Below are 22,157 nucleotides of genomic sequence, written 5' to 3' on the forward strand. Positions count from 1 at the left end.
AATGCGACGCCTGCTTGTTATTTTGCGGTTCCTTGCTCGCATAATGCCGGTGTGGGTTCTTTTGTAGCGTAAGCTTCACTGGCTGAAGTTGAGCACTTTTGTGTGGTATATCGAGAGCTGCACTGAGCATGCACGAGGCAGTGACGTCGCACTACTCCAAGCCTCGTGCATGTGCGTTGATAGAGCGCTTGGCATCTTTGGTCGTGGGTCAAGAGATTGCGGTTTTGACTCCCAGGTAATCTAAATAACGAAACGTTTCGTACGATTTTTTTTCTGTCACCTGTTCAAGAGCATTTCACCGATGTCACATCTGTGACAGAAATTGTGTTGGTGAAGTCTTGGTGTTCCTTAGCATGCAACACTATTGTGTTAAACTGCTCTCTAAGAAAGGGGTGCACCGCTTTCAGTTTCAAGTTTCCAGCAACTAACGAAAATCACTCACTTTGCTCCTGCTGCAAATAAGACTTACAAGTTTCACGGGAGATTCGTTACCCTACTATTCAATTGGTGCAGCGCACACCGTTGCATGCTGTGGGTCTTTGTGGTTTACGGTGCATACTAACTTTTCAGATTTAATAAAAAAAATTCTGTGTGTTATAATGTTGTTTTTTATCAACAGTAGAAAAAAGCATGCATTATTTTGCGCAAGAACACAATTTCATATTGAAGTGTGGTGCTCACCACAATCGAAACAAAGCTGGCAGCACAATTTTGCTGGCTCGGCAAATTGCATGTTTCGACCATGCTCCGCCGCTGCAAACAGAATAAAAATATCCAAATATATTGGTCATTGACAGCTCGCCTAATTGCATGTTCCGACCATGCTCCGCCGCTGCAAACAGAATAAAAATATCCAAATATATTGGTCATTGACAGCTCGGCAAATTGCATGTTCCGACCATGCTCCGCCGCTGCAAACAGAATGAAAATATCCAAATATATTGGTCATTGACAGTTGCAGGGAAAGTGATGGGCTTTTTTTTTTTTTTTTTTGAAAATAACTGTGTTTTGGTGTCATGTGAAGCGGCCTTTATGCCATGCAGCCATTTCATGCTTTGCAGACACCATCACAATCTATATGCCATGCTTGTTTATTTGTAAGCCCAAGCACAGTAAGGGTAAGATTTTATTACACAAAATGAACTTGAGGCACCATAGCACGTGGTACATGATTTCTCGTTTAGTGCATTAGTTAACGGGCACATAAACACAAAACATCATCCTGCAGGCATCCTGAAGGACGGGTATAGAGTCTCAGAGAAGACTCTCCGGAATGTCGGCACGCTCCGGGTAGCTCAGCTGGGTGCCGGGCGACTGAACTGTGATGGTGGCTACGTCGCACGCCTTCTTTATGGTGTCCGCCAGGGGAACATCGCGGTGTCGCACGTAGTGGTACACAAAGGCCCCATTGAACGCGTCGCCGGCTCCCTACGCAATCACAGAAAGGGCAAAACGGTGATTACAATGAACTGACTAACTAAAAATTCAGGCGCCCTTGTCCTATCGAGAAAATAGAGGCAAACGAAGCTTGGCATATACATGCCTGACATACACTCGAACCTTGATATAATGAACCCTGATCCATCGCTTTGACGGAAATAAAAGTGCACTATTTGTCTCACATGCATGACTGCCGTAAGTAACGTAAACTGATTCCTACTTTCGATTTTTTGCAAATATTGGTTAGCAAACTTTTGTTCACATGTATTTTTTTCTTAATGTTCTGCTCCACTTCAAAAATAATCTTCTGTTGCAAGTTCAGTGCTCGTCTGTGTTCTTCCTATCCCTTGTCCTCCGTTGCGCTGTTGTTAGTAGAGTACGATTGCAGGTGGTGCTAAAGCAGGCACCCTGATCACTCGCTGCGATTGTCACGGTGTGGCGCCCCTTGGCCAGCAGAGCTTATGCAGCAAGTTGCCAACAGAAGCAAGGGCAATCTATTATGGCAAATTAACATTAACTAGCAGTAATGCACCAACCGTTGTATCCTCCACGTCGACCCTCTCTGCTGGCACCTGCGTGAGCAGCTGATTGGAGCTGGTGCAAAAGCAGGCTCCCTGATCACCGGCGGTGATTATCACTGTGTGGCACCCCTTGGCCAGCAGAGCTTTTGCGGCAGCCTGACACTCCGTCTTGTTAGTCACCTTGAGGCCAGTGAGCTTGCTAGCCTGCAGTGAGGATGATGCGAGATGTCTCTGCCGCAAACATGATCATTAACCGGCACATAAATACAAGGTAGTTGGCCATTGAAGCACTCTTGCATCATTGCAGCATGAAATATTAAACAAGATATGTGTGCAGTCAGGGCAAGTGCTCGTATGAATTCTTTTCTTATACTTTCGCTACGCCATTATAGGGTAGTCACAGCTTTTCTGCACGGCAATCCAAAAATGAGATCACGTGATCTAACTCTGCGCGTTACAGCGACTGCACCTTCTCCAGTGGTGGGCCTCGCATCCAATAGACGTGAACACTGATGTTGAGAACATACCTTCAAAAGGTGGCAACGTGTAAGATTTCTGCTTGTCTTCAAATGTGCAAATGTTGTTTGCTCCAAGCTAAATTAATGCGAAGTTGCCGAGTGACACTTTATCAACTAATGTCACTCTGCAATTGACTAACTGGCAACCAATAATTAACATAAAGTAATTAAGCAGATGAACAATTATGATATCTGCTGCACAAGAAAGTCATTAAGGCACTTCACACAGTATTGTTACAAATAGCAAAATGGACACAGAAAGACAATATTTTGTGAAGTGCTCGTACAATAATGCACGTACCTCGGTCTCATTAACACAGAGGATGTCGGTGAGCTTGTAAACCTCGTCTGTCATTGAAGGATCGTACGGAGCAGCATTTACAAACGTTGTCACTGCATTGTGAAAATGGAAAATTAAGCCAAATGTTGCACAAATGGGGCTAATGGTGAAGAATCCTACATGTCTGTGCATAGTTCAAAGAAAGAACTGGATATGGTATGGGGATGAGCGACAGCGAATCATTATTTCATAAAGTGCTCGAGCCAACAGCTCCCACACGGCGACTATAACAGGGCTGCCAATATGGCCTGTACGACTTCAAACATTTAGTGCAACTGTGCACTAGATGGGATGATAATAACTTTATATTAAAGTTATAATTGTAGCTATTATATTGAATTTATAATTACTTTATGTTGACACAATGGAAATGCGGGTCACTGTCACAGGACACTGCAGCAAGCTTTGGTCAAGCATTGCTCATGCTTACAAGAATATACTGCACGTTGCACTTCGTTTCGATAAAATTGACTAATAATCTAATGTGAGTGCTGATGTTTTATCCGAACATAGCGGTGGGGAAACAATTTAGTATTGCAACCTATAAATGTATAAATGTTGACAGCTGAGCAGGATGCTGCACAGGGTGGCTGGGAGCTCGTGGTTCTTGGCAACGAGCCCAGCTGGAAACTACGACCTTCCATTGCCTTATGTCGGTGAGTTACCATTCAAAGGATAGCTGCAGCTCGGAGCACGCTTGCACGTTTGCTCGCTTACCAAGCATCATCTTAGCAACAAGTGTGGCATGTTTCGGTATTGTAAGAGGAGTCACTTCATTCTTTGACTGCGCAACCAGTAGCACGCTAAAGTGCCCAAATGTCATTCACGCCCGGTGCTTTTCATTTACCATTGTACTTTCGCGCAGTTCGCAGGGCTTCTAGCAGCGTCTGCCTGGAGCATTCAAAGACTGCCACCAGCATCTTCGCGTTCTTGATCATTAGCTCGGCGTCGCGGACGTCTTGAGGCAAGAGCAGCGCAGCAGCTCCGGGCACATAGACAATGCAGTTGTCACCTGTAGTAAAATTTAACAAAAAGTATCAGCTTGCATCTTTTCGTACTTGTCGCCTTAGTAACAACTAAGCAGTGGAGAGTAACAAGAAAAAGCTGCAACTGTCAAGTTTTATTTATGTGTCTGTCCAACATTTTAATTATCCTACTTCTAATTAATGTGATATTTAGCACATGGGTTCTGGTGCTTTTATAAAAGGCAGCTAACCTTGTCATTTGGCATCTTTAAGTAAAAAAAAAAAAACAGCGTTGCCTCAGAAGCCTGCCCATAAAAATGGTTGGGATGACGTGTTCGATGTTTCATGACCTTATTAATTTTTGTCATGACATACAAAAATAAGAAAACATTCATTTAACAGACCAAGCTGGTAGTGCTCTTTGTCTCAAAAATCGTCTATACAGCTGACATCTAAAACTATCGACATGAATATTACAAGAGTTATCACATAATGATGCGAATCTGGAATGCTTCTCGATTTTATCAGTATGAAATGTCTATTAAAAAAATGTCACAGAGGATCCTTAAGCATATTCTTAGAAGGTTAGAACCCAAACACGTTTCTTTTGGTTAGGCTGTTGTTTGGGAGGGGTACTGTGAAGTGGCGCGCCCCAGGTTGTGGTGAAGGCCAACTTAAACGGCAGACGAGGGCGCGTTCGGTTTGTAGATGCTACGTCAGTGGTTGCAGTGGCAGCCGTCTGCACGTACACACACTGTGGTAACTACTGCTATGAATTTTCTTTTTTTATTATTCTCAGAGTAGGAATCGCCCCTCCTGCGCATACACAGGGCGGAGAAGGGAATCCCTTCTGCAGCAGGAATTCCCCTCTCCTAAGCTGCAGCTTCAGGTTTTTAACCAACCAGTCAATTAATCGATTGGTTTTGTTATTAGATAAGATGTCAACTACAAGGTGTAAAAATGTACAGACGCAGCAGCATACTGTAATGCACACCAAGTGTTGCTGCGGTGGCACCAGCTGGGCATGTTTTGGCAGGAGAGGTCGCACGGCTTCTATACATACTCCTGTTAGGTGTACACTTTTGCAAATCTATTACACTCTAACCTCAATATAACAAGCATGGATATAACCAAATATTGGTCACAATGAAATAAATTAACAATAGTCGTGCAATAGATACAGTGCTAAATTACCTTTGTAATGCATACACAGATGTAATGAATTTATATTCATGCAAGATGCAACTTTGCTACAATGAGGTTCGAGTGTCAGCTTTCACATTAATATACTAAAGGTATCGCTTACTTTTCAGTGCCCTCATGATGACAAAAAGAACTGCAGCAGATTTACTCATAGAAAACCTTCGTGCATGTGGAAGATTAGCTTCACACGCTATTCACCCACATCATCAAACAGTTACCCACTTCAAGCAAATAATTATCCAGCACCAGTATTGTGTTTCCAGGGCCACCTCAATCTTGACTCAAAGTCTAAGACACATTTCTGAAAGAGTCGTGCTTTCTATCTTACCTTTCTTTGTCACAATGATGTTGGCCGTGGCATTGTTGGCCCTCGCATCTGCCGGCTTGACATGATCTGACAGATGACAGACATGCAGACGATGTCAACACGCCATGTTGGTTAGAAGTTAGAAGCAAACAACAGCACATACCTGTATTAATTTTAATCTCGCGAAGGTACTGCAAGTAGTCTTTTCCAATCTTGTCGCTGCCAACCTGAGCAAGGAAAGAAAAGCCATACATTGCTATGTCCTCATGCACTCACATTTTTTTTTTTGTCATGCTACTTCTTGCACATGTTGACACAAGGATGCAATTCAAACCAACCCAGCATAACATTAATTTCATGCAGATACAGCAACAACCAGGCAATGACACAATGTATATGTAATGAACCAATAGACAAAAAAACAGAACTCACTTTAGCAATCAAGCCGCACGTCAGACCCATGCGAGCGGCCATGACACAGGAATTGGCTCCCTTGCCACCGTGACCCATGACAAAGTCGTTCCCAATCAGCGTTTCACCAGGTACTGGGAAGCGGTCAGCATAGCTGCAATAGCGAACAAACATGATAAATGTACTTCACTACAATGAGCACAGCATTACAGCTAGTATAATAACCGATTTCTTGCTAACAATTTCGCAATGCTATGCAGGAAAACTTATACAGACTTGCCAGGTCTACCATTAGGAAGTTATAAAACATTCTCTAGACAACTCATCACTCCTGTATGTTTTTTTTTCTACCATTAGAAATTTACATTTTGTATTCAACTCATCACTTCTGTATGTTTTTTTTTTTCTATATCTGACCCTTTGCCACCCAATCCATTAATTAACCAGATAATTAATGTACCCGAGGGGCTGAAGGCATAAGGGTTCTAACTACAAATTTTTAACAATCACCTCGGCAATATTGTACTGGTTAGCGAGATTATAATCAGTGCACATAATAAAGTAGTCGAAAATAATGTTAGCAGGCCTATCATTGAAAAAAAAAAAGTTTCAGCACAAGAACTTTCCAGAGAATTTTGCGTGCAGGAGGCCGTGGTTCCAAATGGGAAGGGGGCTGGGAACACTTTGTGGCTTAAAAACAAATGTTAGGCCAGAATCTATTGATTGATATGTGGGGTTTAACGTCCCTAAACCACGATATGATTATGAGAGGCGCCGAAGCGGAGGGCTCCGAAAATTTCGACCCCCTCAGGTTCCTTAACGTGCACCCAAATCTGAGCACGCGGGGCTACAGCATTTTCGCATTCATCAAAAATGCAGCCACCGCAGCCGGGATTCGATCCCGCGACCTGCGGTGCAGCAGCCGAGTACTTTAGCCACTAGACCACCGCGGCGGGGCCGCAAATCTTTTCCAAGCATTTATGTGTAGTACCATCGCTCTTTATCTGACACACTGTGTTAGCTACATGAGGCGACGATATATGCCAATTCACGGGAGCGTTCCAGTGTGGCCGAGCATAGCCTCCTATATTAATATATATATATATATATATATATATATATAGGAGGCTATGGGCCGAGGCGCCACGACGGGGCTAGGTCAGAATCCGTTCAAGAAACGCGTTTACCAGGAGATACTATCGATGCTGAGCAGTTGGTAGCTGCATGGGGAACTTCATCATTTTTAGGGTAGTTTTTCGATAGCGTGTTTTTTCATTGGACCACAAACACATCCGCTTTAGCCGATCTCTCTTATTCTCCATGAGTAACATTGCGCTGTACAGTTAGTTTCACCTTGGTTGCACAGCAAGCAGGGAATGACGTAGCATAGCGGTTAGCGCGCCGATTCTTCGACTGTTACCTGGTCAAGTCCACCACGCAGGCACCAAGAAATACAGCTTCGACGTTCTTGACATCGGGCGCCTGTTTGACCTCGGCGCCTTTCTCTGGCTTGGTCTCCCCTTGCTTACCAGTTGGTTTCGCTTCACTCATGCCGCGATCTCAGGCCGTGCGATTTTAGTCGCTACCAGACGCCCCGTGAAACGTCGACCTCCGAGCCCCAACTGCGTGCGACGATAAGAGATAACGCTTACGTTTATTGAGATACCAGATTGCAATCTAAGCAAACCTTCGCCAGCGAAGCGCGCGCGCTGACGCTGAGCACCGCCTTCGAACATATGGCGCTAGCAACATTACGTCACGAGACTAGGCACTCTTTTACATCGTCCTTGCTGCGCCTTCAAGACGCACCTGGTCTTTAATTGGCGCACAAAACGAACACAATCGAAGAGCGATCGCCGCACAATTTCAAGTACCAGCGGGTATTTAATCATGCTTTATACAGTGACGTATAACCTACCACCATCCCAGCACCCGAATGACTCCAACTTATTTGAGTATACAAAACCCACCGTCACACAAACAAATTATTTAAGTTCTCTTATCTAGTAATCGCCTAAATAGTTATATTTACAGCCTACGTTTTTGTTATAATTTATTGTAGCCAGTTGATGTGCACTATTTTACATGCACCAGTACACCTCAACGAATGTACGTAGATGTTAGCGGTGAGTTTTAGTATTTCACTTCGAAAACAAACGCCATGTGCACACGTGCGCCTTCGCGATGAACACCCCTACTACGCCGAAAGCCGTCACATTTTCTCCCGTTTCAGGTGCTTACGTTTTCTTACCGACGCGAAAGTCACGGCATGCAAGCAACAATTGAAATCGGCGAAAGGAACCGTTTGTAACCCATCATTGGCGTTTTCCGGTTGCAGATCGCAGCGGTGGTGCCGGTTCAACCCAGGGAAACTTGACTGGTATCGCTCGAAAAATAAAGGACAGCTGTGCCGATATCTACAACCTGTCCCAACGGTGGGACACGCTCCGAGCCAACGGAGCCGTACTGCTGAATAGGATAGCAGCCACGAAGCTAAAAAGGTACGCGCCAGTACATGCAACGGCAAGGTTTCATTTGGCGTTGCATAAGTGGTTGCCAGACTGGAAGAGTGGTTGTTGCCAGACTGCCGCTAAATATGGCAGAAATTTTTTTTTCTGTAGTTGTGGCTTTTTCGCAAGAGTTTGGTGCTATCCGCGGTGCACTTCTTCATGCAACTCTCCGCGTGTATAACCAAAACGAACGCGATAACTTGCGCGGGATAGAAACTGCTTCAATCAAAAATACTTCGCATGTTCGTGTCCTTTGCTGCGATTGTATGTTTCGCAACCTTTTGTAGTGCCGTGACTCCGTAATGCCTCGCAACAAGGCACGATATCATCTTGTTGCATTTGGTATTTTTTACAGAACATCACAGCGACGCGAATTTTCGCTTTGAGTGCCCATATAATTGCAATCGTAGGTAATTGTGCATGTGGGTCAATTGTCTATGCATTGTATGCAAGATAATGTGAAACTATCTAAAGAGGTTCACAAACGTCACTGTTGGTTTCTAAGACATTTTTCGATCCAGCTTGCAAAATAATTCGACTGAAGCTTGCAAGGTCGTGCTATCCACTTCATACGAAATAACATTTTGCTGGCCTAAGCTTCGTGTGCTTTAGTTTTCACTTTTGCGAGATCGGAGCCACAACTTGTCACATGGTGCACAAACAACCAATGGAAGGATACCGACATGCACCGCATGACAACAGACTGGAGAAAGCGGAAAATGGGGCCTGACGTGCTATTCTGGACACTTGAGTTCTGTCGTATTGTCAAACTTCGTTATGGCAGCATTTTATAGGGACACTAAAAAGGAACAATGATTCGGTTTAGATTGACAAATTGCACCCTGAGAACTCAAATGCCACTTATTTCACAACCATAAGTTCATTATTAGCAAAGAAAATCAAGGTTGAAGTTTCATTTTTAAATTTCGTGTCTAAATCTCTGCACGTGAGGTACGAAATTTCAATATGTATTTCCAGTATTTTTGCGACATTGGCTTGATGAAATTTTTCTAAACTTCTTACGCGAAGTCAATGGGAACCACATACTTATTTATAACTTACCTGTGATAGAATTATTTTTGTGATGCTTATACATGTAATTGTAAGCCTGTGTACTAAATCTATTTATGAACGTGTACATTTTAGATACACTTGTTCATGTAATTGTTCTTATATATGTATGCCCCTCCTGCTTTGAACCGGCAACCTGAGCCTGCAGTATGATGAAATAAATAAATAAATATGGCAGTGTACTTCATTTTTACTGATTAGAAACTGTAGGACGCAGTGGACGCCTTCAAGATTTTTTACGTCACAGTGTTTGGTGCATCTCAACGTAGGGTCGCCACCCTCATTTTCTTTTACGCGTGTTTTCTTGCTTACTAAGCCTCGTGTCACGGTAAGAGTGGGGTCTTCGGAATTGTGAAATTGTACTCTACCAATATGTGACAAATCATTTTTCTCTTTAGTATCCCTTCCAGCCAACCAGAGAATCCATAGCAACTCTTTGAGCCAACCAGAGTTCAGCAATCGTGGAATTCAACAATGTGCAGAATAGCACCCTTAGTGTTAGTCGAAACGTGCGACCTGTACTCCCAACATGGGCTGCGGAAATAGTGCTTTTTAACTCCTGCTGTTAAGTTAACACATGTCTGCTTTGTGTGAGGAATTACATCATGCTAGGCCAATGTTTCTGGTACAGTCTGCAGGCTAAAGAGGACGAAACTCCAGATGAAGCAGAACGCAGTGACAGCAAGCTCTTGGAGCTTTGCTCCTTGCTTCTTGATGTGTGGACCGAGATGGTAAGAGCGGATGCCCTTTGTTACTTTCATATAGCACGATACTCATAAAATTATATGTGACAGAAAATATGTTTGATATTTTTAGAGCTCCGTGTCATGTAACAATGAACTTGGCCACTAAAGGTGGCACGGGCTATCGTCCAAGTACGTCAGCCAAATTCACAGCGCCGTCGCAGAAATTGGAGGATACAAAATTGTGTATGCTGGGCAGTTCTTGATTGACATGTTTCATTTAGAGAGCATACTATGTAACACTGTGGTAGATCTACCTATATTTCCATCTTATACTGATGCTCTCAGAGTTCTGGGAGATGTTGATAGTATGGGGGATTACCAAGTACAATAATGACATGCCAAATCGTAGTACACACATATAACAGAAACTGTATTATATGAATACCTGTATCTCTGAATGCTTGCACCATATCAGCTATAACAGTAGCTTGCTGTCACTTATAAAGCATATAACAGTTCCTGTTATTTCCAACTAATGAAACCAACATGACAATTATGCCAAGGAAAGCAATAGGGGACATTATTTGTGGTTTTTCTATTGTCGAGCAGTTATTTTTACTTATATTGTAAGCAATTAAATTGGACAAATAATTGCCCTTTTCGTTGGTGGGATCCAAACCCACAATCTTTTAATTGTGCACCCAATGCTTCATTATTCGAGCTACGACAGAGAGCGAGGGCAGACATGATGCCTTAGGTAGCACGAGAAAGTTTATTGATCAGTTACAACCTTATGGGAGATTCACGTAACCCTTGACGCCTCCTGAAAAAAAAAAAAACCTTTAATGTTAATTTACTTTAGCACAGAAGTCACAATACTATCCCATATGCTTTTCTTGGCTTTGTTGTCTGTCTATTTCATTAGTTGTGTATAATACAGCAAACTAGCTACTGGGACAATTCTCCTTCTTTTGCAAAATTTTTGTTATGCGTATGAAAATTTGAGGGCTCTGCAACACTTCTTGAGCATGGTCAGAAAACGCTGCCGATCAGCAGCTGAGGCTCTCGAGAACACGAGAGCTAAATATTACAATAGCATAGCACGTGGCCTGGAATTCACAATAAATTCTCAGAGGCAGCTAAAAATTGATTTCTCTTCACTCAGCGAATGATGCTGCTGGCTCAAAAATCACTACTTCCCTGGCCAAATATCAGCCATTGGGCATGTCGCAGTACTCTGTCGTTACAGGGGCCATTACTGAAAAGCCGCACGTACAGAAAAAAGTTGCTGAAGGTCACGAGGAGCCCTTTACGCATTTTCTTTGCCCCTGCCATCCCTCCCTGCTTAGCTTCCAGTGCTTTTGTCGGGATGAAAGAATAGAGAATGCAATTGCAGCATGGTACAAATCTTGGTAACTCCGCTTGACTAGACAAGTTCTAAAACGTTTTGCGGCGGCGAATTTGTGAGGCAATAAGCTTGTTTAGTGAATCCGTTCCATGGCTACTTGCAGTGTTGAAGGGCCCGTACAACAGCAATCAGAATTCCAGCTGGTGTGATGCGCATTTTATGAGTAATGCTAATAATTATTGTTGATTGTTTGTACCGCATATAATTCTTTACATGTTCCCTGTATTCGTGTAGATCAAAGTCTATTAATATTTAACTATTAGTATTGAGATACAGTTTGTATTTAGCTGTTTTTACATATTTTCCTCTATATCTTAGCAATGGCTTTGATTTTCTCATGTATCTGAGTTGGTAAGTGCATATTCCTTCTGCACAGGCATTTTTAAATATGTCTGTTTGAATTGAGTGATTCATACAGGTAACACTTCTTTTAATTATTCACAGTAAATGGAGTGTTGTAAGTGCAAAATGAATGCACTCTAATGGATAAAGTGTAACAGCTTACCTGTAATTGTTTTTCTTTTGCATACTAATGCTTGACAAATCTACACCACCATGTGTGGCATGCCTAGATGGTGTTTCAGTTAACATTTTGCTGCTGTGTAGTAAAATGTAAATGGAGTTTATAAAGGTTTATCTGGAAGTAAGATATAAAGTTTTGAGAGATTTGTTGCAAGAGCACTGAAAGTTGGTAATGATTCATACCTAAAACTTGCACAACAAAAAACACGGACGAAAAAACAGGTCTCTCCTCGTCCGTGTTTTTTGTTGCGCAAGTTTTAGTTATGAATCAATACTAATTGCCCAACATTTAGTACTTTTAACTACTGTACACTCACAGAAACAAAAAAAGGCATACTGATATTGTAACTCTTTTACTTGTGTACTTTATTCAATATAAAAAAAATGTTGCCCGTGAACGGCTGCAGGGTAACACCGTTAACTTCGACTATTTAAAAAGTGACGCATATTTCAGGATCAGCAGGTCTGCAAGATGACTTCAATTGTAAACAACCTGGCAGCCGTGGTGGACCTTCACAACACCTCGTCTTCGCTGCGCGTCGATGAAGTTCCCTTCGCCACTTGGCCAGTCGAACGTTTCTGTAAGGTGCATCTGACTAAAGTAGCATTTGGCAGCCTCGTTCACTCGCATGATTCAGGTTTTCCTAATAAATTCTTGATGCCTTCAGTCTGCACATCGTGTAATATGCCTTCCTTTCACCATGTGTTCTCACATATGAAAGCACTTATAGTGTGTATGATGTAGATCTCGGATTAAAGAATAAACAACATTGCAAGTTAACAATAAATAAATTTGGCAAACCTATCACAATGCTGGTTATTGAACTTGTTGAATCATTGAAAGCAGGCAAAATTAACATGCTATGCAATATATTGCTCTGGCTCATGTTTGTACGCAGGACTTTTTCAACACACTCGTGAAGGTTGTAATATTTAGCATATGTAGCTGACGTGTATGTTGTGTGTCTATTTTGAATTCTATAACATACGTGCAACAGTTGTGTAGCCGTAATTTTTTCTAATAGAAAGTGACAGGTTATAGATAGAAGTTACCTGAAAAAGTAACTTCAACTAGTAACACATTATGAGTAACTCGTTATTGCCCAGGGCTGGTTTTAATGTAGTAATTGGAGTCGACCATGAGGTTAATTTAGTTTGTTATTACTATTAATAAATCTGTGTTTAATGTATCTAAGTCCTGTTTACCTCTGGAAGATCTTTGGGAGAAATTTACCAACAGTAGTTTTGAAGTGTGCCTTGTTTTCTTTTTCAGACGACACAGCTTGCGACATTGCGGCTGCATTCGCAAAGGAGCTGGGTGTCAAGAAGTGCGTCGTGGAAGAGGTGGCCAGGCAGAGTGATGAGAAGACACTGTCATTTTACGTAACTGTGTGGACTTACCAGGCCTACATCGACGCGGACACCGAACTGTCCCTCGAAGCGATGGTGCACGAAGTTGGCCTGAAGTGAGCACTCCAGTGAAAAGACTTATTGGGTTTATTGGTAGTTTATTTTTGTATAAGGTTAATCGTTCACGAAAATGCCACAATAACGCTTGCACGTTCCCGCACATTCGCTCGTACGTATATTTGGTTAAAGGATTGTGTGTGTATGTGCAAATGTGTCATTCTTGCGATCGACTAATTTTATACTAAAGTGAACATTACTCGCTCCAGGCGAACTTATGCCTGCGCATTTGTGCAGTGTGCGATATCACTTCGCAATATCATCACGACAGTGGACTTGTTTTTTTAGTGGTGATACCATCTGTTCACAGATGAAATTTTCAAGCAACGAAGAAAAAGTGACAGACACCTGCAACAATAGGTTAGCGGCTTTAATGTAGGATCGCAAAGCACCAGGTGCGGGCTCGAATCCCGACCGGGATGTCCACATTTCGCTGGAAGTTAAATGCACTTTCAAGTCGATAACCTTGATCATGATGGGTGTGCAGTAAAAATATATTAAGAATAAAGAATACCGGAAACAAAAATTGCAGTTACGGAAGGGAGAATAACTGTGCCATCATGACCTGCACAGTGGTAGATGGTATGTAAACACTTGCAATGTTTATAGTGTTAAGACACAAGAGTGTATTTTGCAACACAATACATTGTTTTAATGTAGTTACATTGGACAGGGCAGATTTTATCTGCCCTCTAACACGGCAATAATTCATTCAGCCTTAATTAGTCACATGTTAGACTCTGCATTTATGGCTTTGTTAGTTGAATGATCTAAAGAAGTCTTCATTTCCGCAACACTAATAAGCACTGTGATTCTTTAACAAGCGCTGTTATCCTTGATATTTAAACAGAAGTTAAAATTGGCAGAATTTATTCTTATATGTGATAGCAAATGGTACTGGCACATTGAAATTTTGATTGTTCGCATGCATCTAGAAAAAAGTGTTGCATGAAAAAGTTCAGAGACATGATTTTGTTAGAAAAAAAGTTTAAGTTGCATCATGATAGCGCCAGTTGAGATCAAGTTGCCCAGCCTAATGCGCGAGTATGAACAGTGTAATGTGTTCAGGCGACTACACATGGCAAAGGTTTGTGACATGCTTTCATTTCTTCGAGGCATTATGGCTGAGAAAAACAAAGAAAAAAGACTAGCTCGTAACTGGTCTACCGTATTTACTCAGGACAAAAAAAAATGCATGTGCACAATGAAGAACAAATGTCGATGTCGCGGTCTCTGGTAGTTGTTAACGTAAAGCCTAGTAAATATCACTGGCGGTAAAGGCCAGATATAGGCATGAACGTCTGTGCAAAACCTTGACCTTGCCAAGCGTTCAACATAATTTTGAATTATCACATGAAGCAGAGTTTAGAATTGGTCTTTCCAAGATTTTGAAATCGCAAACATTTCCTTGTTTAGCGAGGTTAAACTAAGGCCAACCTCAAGGAGTCCAAGCATAGTGAAGTTTTATATGTGTACGCTTCTCTAGGTTATACCATTATTAGTCACAATAGAAGAAACCTGGGCAGCTATTACTGTGACTTAAACTGCCATGTGCGTATCCTTATGGGTTTTCAATCACCTTCCATAATAATGCGACCTTGAAGGGGCAGCTCTGTTGCTAGGCGCTATGCAGGCATGCAAACCAATCTAAAAAGGTGAGATTGCTCAGCAATAACCTTATGTTCAGATCTACGTCATGAATGTTTACTGTGTTGGTCTCGGAAAACACAAGATCTAAACAAGAAAAAGTATGACGGGTCACACTGGCAAATTTGTGGAGGCTATGATAGCAGCCCCACTGAGCGGGCTGCTATCATAACATCTTCAAGATCTCAATTAGTGTTAATGAAAGTGTCAGTCATCCAGACCACAGAAAAAGATTATTCGAAAGTGCCCAGAGCACACTAATTAATGTAATTTTGTTTATATGCATGAGCTCCAGTTGCTGTTCACAGTTCATGTGTTACGACTTCAACAAAGAAAAAAAGTCAGTGTACACTTAAGGGCTCTTTTTCTTTGGTAGACGCAATATTAATGAGATATAACAATCATGCCAGGGAAAGTATAGGGGATATTATTAAGAGTAATTGTAATGTAAATGTGAAAGAAAAGTTGATTAAAAGATAAGTTGCCATGGGCAGGGACCGAACTTGAGAACTTCGAATAATGCGTCCGATGCTCTACCAACTGAGCTACCATGGCAGCTATCCCCCCAATCCACTTTAAGGGGTTTGTATCTGCGTACAACTTTGATGCAATGTTATACTGATGTACGTGTAAGATGCGTGTGACATGGGCAAAAGCTTCCAGGCCATGCTGCCATATGATTACATAGGATAACAGCGTGGGAAGTTCTGACCATTTTTGACATCTTGTGTGTATCACTACTGTCACATGCGCATCTTGTGATGCACGCTGGATGTGCATGTGATGATCCCGATGTACCAGTTGAAACTCGTGACGCCTCTTCGTACTTTTCCACATGAGCAAGGCCTTTACTGGCGTTATTGTTACATTACACCAGTAAAGGTTGTTGTTTTCACTGTTATGATGATGACACTAGAGCATTTAGAGAAAACTATAACATCAAATTTAAGTATAAGTACTTACACACCTTCGTAATGAACAAGTGACTTTCTCATGTGGAAGTGCCGTTTCTACAACTCAAAAGAAAAAGTACCCGTGAAGCAAGCGTACTTACCTGTCTTTCAGAAATGGAAGAATACACTGTCATCTCACCGAAAAACACATTACACTTGCTCAAAATGTAACACTGTGTATCACTTGAAACTATTTATTCGGCGCTGTACAAATGACGTGAAATATCTGAATAACTTCGGATCACTTTAAACTTTTGACTTTCTTCACCTCCTTGTATATGCTGTACTTCTGGACTGAAAAGAAAAAAAAGAAGACGGGGATATACATACACACACACAGACAGGGACTGTTGCACATTCACAACACTAGCATGACTCGCTTGCATGCAACCACCTTCTTAGACTCATTTTCACAAGCAGAACTTAGAAGCAGCTGTCAACAGAAGAAACATCGGTGTGGTTTATCTGAAACACTAATACCTACGATTGTTCTTGCGAGTGGCACAAGAAAGAAAGAAAGCACAGTATAAACATCATGCATTGGAAGCAGCTTGCTCAATTCTAAATCTCACAGCGATGCTCCCTGGTCAATGATTGGCACCCTAAAACATTCAACATCTATTTGGGCTTCATTACACGTGTAACGAAGTTTTTTTCACAATCAGCCTATATCAGCTACATACGATCAACTACCTCAAAAATTGTCCAGATACAAATACGGTAAACTATTTCGCACGTTTCAGCCTGCTGGTAACCTATACATCTGCCACCTTCGAGCTCGAACTTGTAATCTTGTTCTGCAATGGATCGCACATTTGGGTCCAGCGCGTGTTAGGGCTTCAGTGCTAACTGTAGTGCTCTCAATGTTATATTTCGTTATAACCGATGTTCTTTATATCGGAAGTAATTCGGAGGTCGCCACAGTCTAGGCGACACAGTTTGCACATCACAAACAAAATTGACTTTCAGTAATCGGATTTCATCGCACACAGTCTTACTGCATGCACGTGGAGACGAAGCGTAGCTAGGCAAAACTGACGCTTACTGTAAGGGTCAAACTTCCAGAGCTCTAGTTTGTCGTCCAAGCGAGCCCTCATCTGGACAAATTTGTGCTTCGAGACGATACTCTCCATGAGCACCAGAATGAACCTGCGTGGTAAACAAGGCGATACTGGTTTCGGTTGTATCATTTCTCTTAGGCATGAAAATCGAGACTAAATGGAAAGGGGAAAAAAAATGAGGTGCTACCTACTTGGCTTTAACCTTAGCCATTGTGATTTAGCCCTGAAGCCGCCGACAAAGGAGCGAAGGTAAGCGCTCAAACCGCAGTTTTCCTTTACAAAACTCTAGGACAGGTAGATCGGCTCTCACATCACTGCTCTATCGAGAAGGCCATATTGGCCATGTGAGTTTGGCGAGTTGATACGACCAAGCCGAAAAAACCGACAGTTTCGCTTTCAACATTGCTTCGCGTTCAAACGTTCCCGCGTACTGTAGCATAGTTCTAGTGGAATCATAATAATCATCCGAATTAATTCAATTTGTTCGAGGTGCGGAGAGTTCGTAGATGCGTCGCTTAATCTTGTTTCTAACGCACCACGAACTTTTTAGATGCGATACTTTCGGTAGTTGTTATGCATTAAAAACGCGCCATTTAAGTATACAAATGACAATTTAACAGATTGTTGCGTCATCTGGGGAGCGTAAAGTAAGCTACTTTTACCAACTCTACAATGTTGCATACAAGTTTGTTTTGTGTGTAGAGAGCGCTCTAGTTAGTAAAGTTCGCAATTGTGGTCAAAAATTGTGACCAGTAAGTGAACCAACGTTGACGCCAAGTTTCGCGTCTTCAACACTCAATAAACTGGCGTGTACGAACTTCCGGCTGCAATTACGGGTCCTGTGCTTTGTTTGTGTGCTGCTGCTAAGCTGGCTGTTGGTGGTGGTGAGATCGCTGCGTGCACATTTGTGGTGTATCCTGTGCGTGCTAGGGTGTTGTGAGACCAGCTCGAGAAGCCAGCGGGCCCGCAGGACAGCTTCGTGTCTTCGTCGCACCTAGCAGTCGTCCGTGGGCCTGTCTTCGAGTCACCCCCCCCCCCCCCCCTCAATCTTCCAGGCGAGAGATCTATAAAAGAAAGTGAGAGAGCTCGATAGGAGCTGCTAGGACGACCGTGAACTACGAGCAGCCGTCCGCCATGTGTGACTAGCTTCAGCACCCCCCCCTCAAGCCAGCCTCGGTAGCTTGCTTCTTCTTTCTTTGTATCTGTGCGTTAGGGATTGCACTTGACGCTAGCACGGTGGTCCGATTTTCATCCGTTCGAAGTGGACGCGGTAGATTAAGGTCTTGTCGCGTTTTGGACAGTGTTTTCGCTTTGATAGGGTCGTGTACGGCGCAGCGGCTGCAAATTGCATGCGCGCATTCAACCTGCTGGTGTTTTTTTTTTTTTTTTCGTGCGCGCATTTGGGTGCGCCCCTTCCTTCGTTACCGAGAGGCCGTGCGCGCTGGGCTTTGTCGCGTTAAGACGGCTCGCACTGGGGCCCAGCTGTTCGCGTTGCGCGTGTTTCTCAGTCCCACTTTCCCTCACGTTTTCGCAGGTATTCGAAGCGGTCGCTTGGTATGGCACATGGATCTCGGCAGGACATCACCAGCAGGAGCGCTCCCCAGCGTGCATCGCGCGAGCCGTGACGTCATCGGGCCTCAACCAGCTGACTGCTGTTGTCCTCGGCGTTAGCTGCTGCTGCAGCAGGTCACGCTCGTCGTTGTTGTGGCCTGTTGGGCGTCAGTGTTAGCGACGTTGACGGTCCATCGCCTCGTGTCGCTCGCACAGCTGGTGTCTGAACTCGCGGGGGGTTCCCGGGGACGTTCTTTGCTCCCTAGTGCACGGGTGTGTTCGGTGGTGCGTTGTGGTTTCGCGTACGGGTGCTTGTAGCGCTCCCCAAGCACGCCTGTGAGCGAAGCGCTGTGTCTTCGTTCGTAGATTGCCTTTCGGGCTGTTCCCAAACTTGTCGACTCGTTAGAGCGCCCGTATGGTGTGTGTCTCTGTGTGTTTCCGCGTGTTCAACGCTCCTGGAATGAGAGTTCTGACGTAAAGTCCGGGGGGAAGCGTGTCGTTGAGAAGGGAACCCCACCAACAGCCAACGAGAAACGGTCGGGGCGAGGAGGAAAAGGAGGGGAAGAGTGTTCTTCGAAAATTTCAACGGTGCGCTTGCTTTATTAGTGTTTCTTCTCGCTCGCCAGCGTCTTTCGCGCCCCTTTCGGGGGGGGAGAGAGTGGGGGAGGGGTGGGAGAGATCGGAGGTGCGTGGGTTCGGAGGCGTTTGGCAAACCAACAAACGGAGCCAGAAAGGACGTCGAGAAACGAAAACACGAACGGGAAAAAAGAAAGAGCCTCCTCGCCGAAACAAGCGGGCTACGAAACAGAAAAAAACAACGAAAAAAAAAACCAACACTTTCACCAAAACAAAGGGTTGCAAGCCCGTTCGGCGAGCTTCAAGGCTGGCATCGTGCGCGAAGTCGCAAGAGGACGGCGCAGGATCGTCTCCTCCGCGCAAAAAGCAGCGGGTTGCGCCGTCGGTAGTGATGCAAGCGACGAACGGCTGCTACACTCTGCAAAATGGAGACGAGACCAGCGCGTCCTCAACCGTCGAGAAGGCGGTCTCATCGGCGACCACGACCGCCGCAGTGGTCAACAAGAACATCGTCGCCTCACGCACCGAGCAGGACATCATCCGCCTCATCGGACAACACCTCCGAGGGCTCGGACTCAAGTGAGTACTACCCTCGACACGTTTTCTCTCTCGAACTTCCGCGCCGAACCGTGTATGAACCGTAGCGCACGTTCTCCTCGAGGGAGTCTAACCGCAGACCTTCAGCTGCACACCCTCGCCCACCCACCGGAAGTATAGTACCCGTTGCCGCAGACCAGCAGAGTGTAAACTGCACTGTACAGGCGTTTTGTTCAGTGCACTTGTATCCCGTTTTTTCACGCGCGTCACCTGCACACCCTCACCCACACACAAGAAGCGACACCCGTTGTTGTAGATCAGCCCTAACCCGTCCGGTGGTCAGTCGCCCCGAGTCGTCGACCTGTGGTTGTTGCACGCAATTAATCTCTTTATTTTTTCGCAAGGGTGTCGAACCCCGGACCTCTCACCTGTACGCCGATGCCATCAAGAAAGGACGGTTGCGACGCGTAGTAGACGATTCGTGAAGTGTCAACACTTTGGTTTCTCTTCGAGGCGCCGATTACTTCGCGTTGGATGCGGTGACGCGAGATCCTGCCTTGAAAAATCGCTGTCCTTCATCGCATAACACGCTAGTGCGCAACAAATCACAAAAAATCTACCGACAAGCCTCTTTCCGTGATCATATAGTCATTGGTCTTTCGAATGATCTATTAAAAAAATTTGGAATCCGGAGGTTGCCTTTACAATGGTTTGTTAGGAACGTCGGTCAAATGTTATTGCGGACGGCTGTGTATAAACGTTGCACTTGTTCTCTGTTACGCACCGTCGAAGCACGTCGCATAACGCTTTGTAAACAACCAGACAGACAAAGAAAAAGACACCGTTGCCACCGATGTTCCTCATTCATTCCACAGGGCCTCCTTATGAGCGGGTGAATGTTTATGCTACGATCCCACCGAAAACACCTGCCGCAGAATTTTTTTTTTTTCTCGTTGGTGAGCGTCGTGCATTGATTCAGAGCGAAAACCGCGCAGTCACTCCGCAGTCCTACGCAAACGACAGGCCGAATCGCGCGTTGTCGCAGTTTCCGTGACGAAGGGGAAAAAAAAAAACTTGTTTGGACACACACGTGTGCTCTTAGTACATGCAGTTGCGTCGCCTGTCTCACGTGTGCAAGTGTGATGTCGCAACTTCCATGCAAACCGCTTTTTTTTAACCGTTGCCTTGTGCTACGCTGGTTTGCGAGGCGTTGTCGCGCTTTTCTGTCGCTAAGAATCGCCCAATCGCGCACAGCAGCTGCAGTGTTTCACGGTGCATGAATGTTTTCGTTTTAATTGATCGTTTCGCGGCTCGCTATACTGCCTCGCTCTGCAATGCCTGTGTCGCCATTGTGTGGGTGCTTATAGTCGTGTGAACGGTCGTGGTTGGTTGCGTCGCGAAACGTTGAAGCAATGTGTCGGGGAACGCCGGATTCGTTGTTAATCGACGGTTACTCGTAAGGAACCGACCGATAACGAACGTGACGATACCTTTCCGCTTGAGCATTCATCGAAGTGTCATCTTCCGACCGCCGGCAATGCGATTGGCGCTATTGTTTTCATCTCGGGCTGCTTTATTGGTCGCTAAATTTCATTGGCGTTTCATGCTGGTTCTCTGTTTTTTTTTTTTAAACTCGCGTCTGAGTTTTTTTTTTCTTTTTTCCGCGATGTAGTATCATACGGTTAGCAGTGCTTAAGCGTTGGCGGTCTCTGCCAATGGCGAGCGGACAACTTTACTGACAGGTTTGCTGATGGCTACAGCAGCTGATAAGAAACTTTGTGGCTTGTATGGGGTGGGACCGCGTGATAAAGTGACAAGCTGACGTGCTGTAGTACGTGGCGTGAGGAGCCTTTCATCACGATGAGCGGATATCCTGAAAGCTAGCTCGGTGGCGAAGCGAGGTTAAAAAAAGACGGCAACCGCGGGCACCTTGCGCGATGGTGACCCTGAACACAGCCTCCTAGATTTCCCTTGCCTGCCGCATTATCGGCGGTCACATGGAAAGCGGCCGTCGTTGGAACTATGGTAGTGGCGCTACCAAAGTAGGGGTGCCTTCAAATAAGTTTTTACATTTTTGAAGCTTACATGCAACAAAAATAACGTAAAAAAGTTTTTAAAAGGCGTAAACGTGATTATAATTAACCCGACGTAAGTGACGCCGTCGATCAACAGGCAACTCCTTCAATACAAGGCGTAGCCTCTGAAATTAGTAGCAAACGCGGAAATTGCCGATCTCAAAGGCCAAGTACAAAGACCCTTACCCCTACGTAGGCAGCGCCACCATAGACGACAGGCGTTTCGCGCTCATCCGGCAGGCAGGGGCCCTGAATACGGCTGGCGATAAGGCTCTGGCCGAGTTCGCGCATGCGCGCCCCCCCCCTGAAAGGGTCTCGCGCAACGCGGAAACTGTTCGAGTGTAACTAGTGTTTGTTGGTATAAATAATAACTGCGGATTGTGCTGTT

General features: G+C 44.3%; 4 protein-coding genes across 6 annotated transcripts in view; 2 read left to right on the top strand and 2 right to left on the bottom strand.

The window, feature by feature from the left end:
* Positions 1 to 1,075: 1,075 nt before the first annotated feature.
* LOC119164126 (ribokinase) lies at positions 1,076 to 8,094 on the bottom strand. 2 transcript variants are annotated; one of them, XM_037416234.2, is made up of 8 exons: positions 7,957 to 8,094; positions 5,727 to 5,859; positions 5,458 to 5,521; positions 5,316 to 5,381; positions 3,667 to 3,831; positions 2,781 to 2,872; positions 1,977 to 2,165; positions 1,076 to 1,428 (listed from the first exon to the last, which is right to left on the bottom strand). In XM_037416234.2, the coding sequence occupies exons 2-8, from the start codon at positions 5,802 to 5,804 to the stop codon at positions 1,255 to 1,257; spliced, it is 828 nt and encodes a 275-aa protein (XP_037272131.2). In that variant the 5' UTR covers positions 5,805 to 5,859; positions 7,957 to 8,094; the 3' UTR covers positions 1,076 to 1,254. The 2 variants fall into 2 exon arrangements, with proteins under 2 accessions (XP_037272131.2, XP_037272130.2); XM_037416233.2 differs by lacking the exon at positions 7,957 to 8,094 and adding an exon at positions 7,126 to 7,377.
* Positions 7,791 to 13,514, top strand: LOC119164127 (cyclin-dependent kinase 2-interacting protein). Of its 2 annotated transcripts, none has more exons than XM_075871027.1 (5): positions 7,791 to 7,938; positions 8,044 to 8,206; positions 9,918 to 10,017; positions 12,357 to 12,488; positions 13,176 to 13,514. In XM_075871027.1, exons 1-5 carry the CDS (start codon positions 7,890 to 7,892, stop codon positions 13,287 to 13,289), a joined length of 558 nt encoding a protein of 185 aa, XP_075727142.1. In that variant the 5' UTR covers positions 7,791 to 7,889; the 3' UTR covers positions 13,290 to 13,514. The 2 variants fall into 2 exon arrangements, with proteins under 2 accessions (XP_075727142.1, XP_037272133.2); XM_037416236.2 differs by having other exon boundaries at positions 7,792 to 7,938; positions 12,357 to 12,483.
* A 2,633-nt stretch (positions 13,515 to 16,147) lies between these two features.
* mRpL33 (mitochondrial ribosomal protein L33) lies at positions 16,148 to 17,380 on the bottom strand. Its single transcript, XM_075871028.1, has 3 exons — positions 17,222 to 17,380; positions 17,015 to 17,118; positions 16,148 to 16,263 (listed from the first exon to the last, which is right to left on the bottom strand). The coding sequence occupies exons 1-3, from the start codon at positions 17,239 to 17,241 to the stop codon at positions 16,211 to 16,213; spliced, it is 177 nt and encodes a 58-aa protein (XP_075727143.1). The 5' UTR covers positions 17,242 to 17,380; the 3' UTR covers positions 16,148 to 16,210.
* A 1,946-nt stretch (positions 17,381 to 19,326) lies between these two features.
* Positions 19,327 to 22,157, top strand: part of LOC119164128 (WD repeat-containing protein 26) — a 35,580-nt gene continuing 32,749 nt past the window's right edge. The window contains exon 1 of the mRNA XM_037416238.2: positions 19,327 to 19,736. Coding sequence (XP_037272135.2) covers positions 19,549 to 19,736 — 188 coding nt within the window. The 5' untranslated portion in view covers positions 19,327 to 19,548. The remainder of the gene's footprint in view (positions 19,737 to 22,157) is intronic.

This window comes from Rhipicephalus microplus, chromosome 8 (genome assembly GCF_043290135.1).
Source record: "Rhipicephalus microplus isolate Deutch F79 chromosome 8, USDA_Rmic, whole genome shotgun sequence".
In the NCBI taxonomy this organism is placed as follows: Eukaryota; Metazoa; Arthropoda; class Arachnida; order Ixodida; family Ixodidae; genus Rhipicephalus; species Rhipicephalus microplus.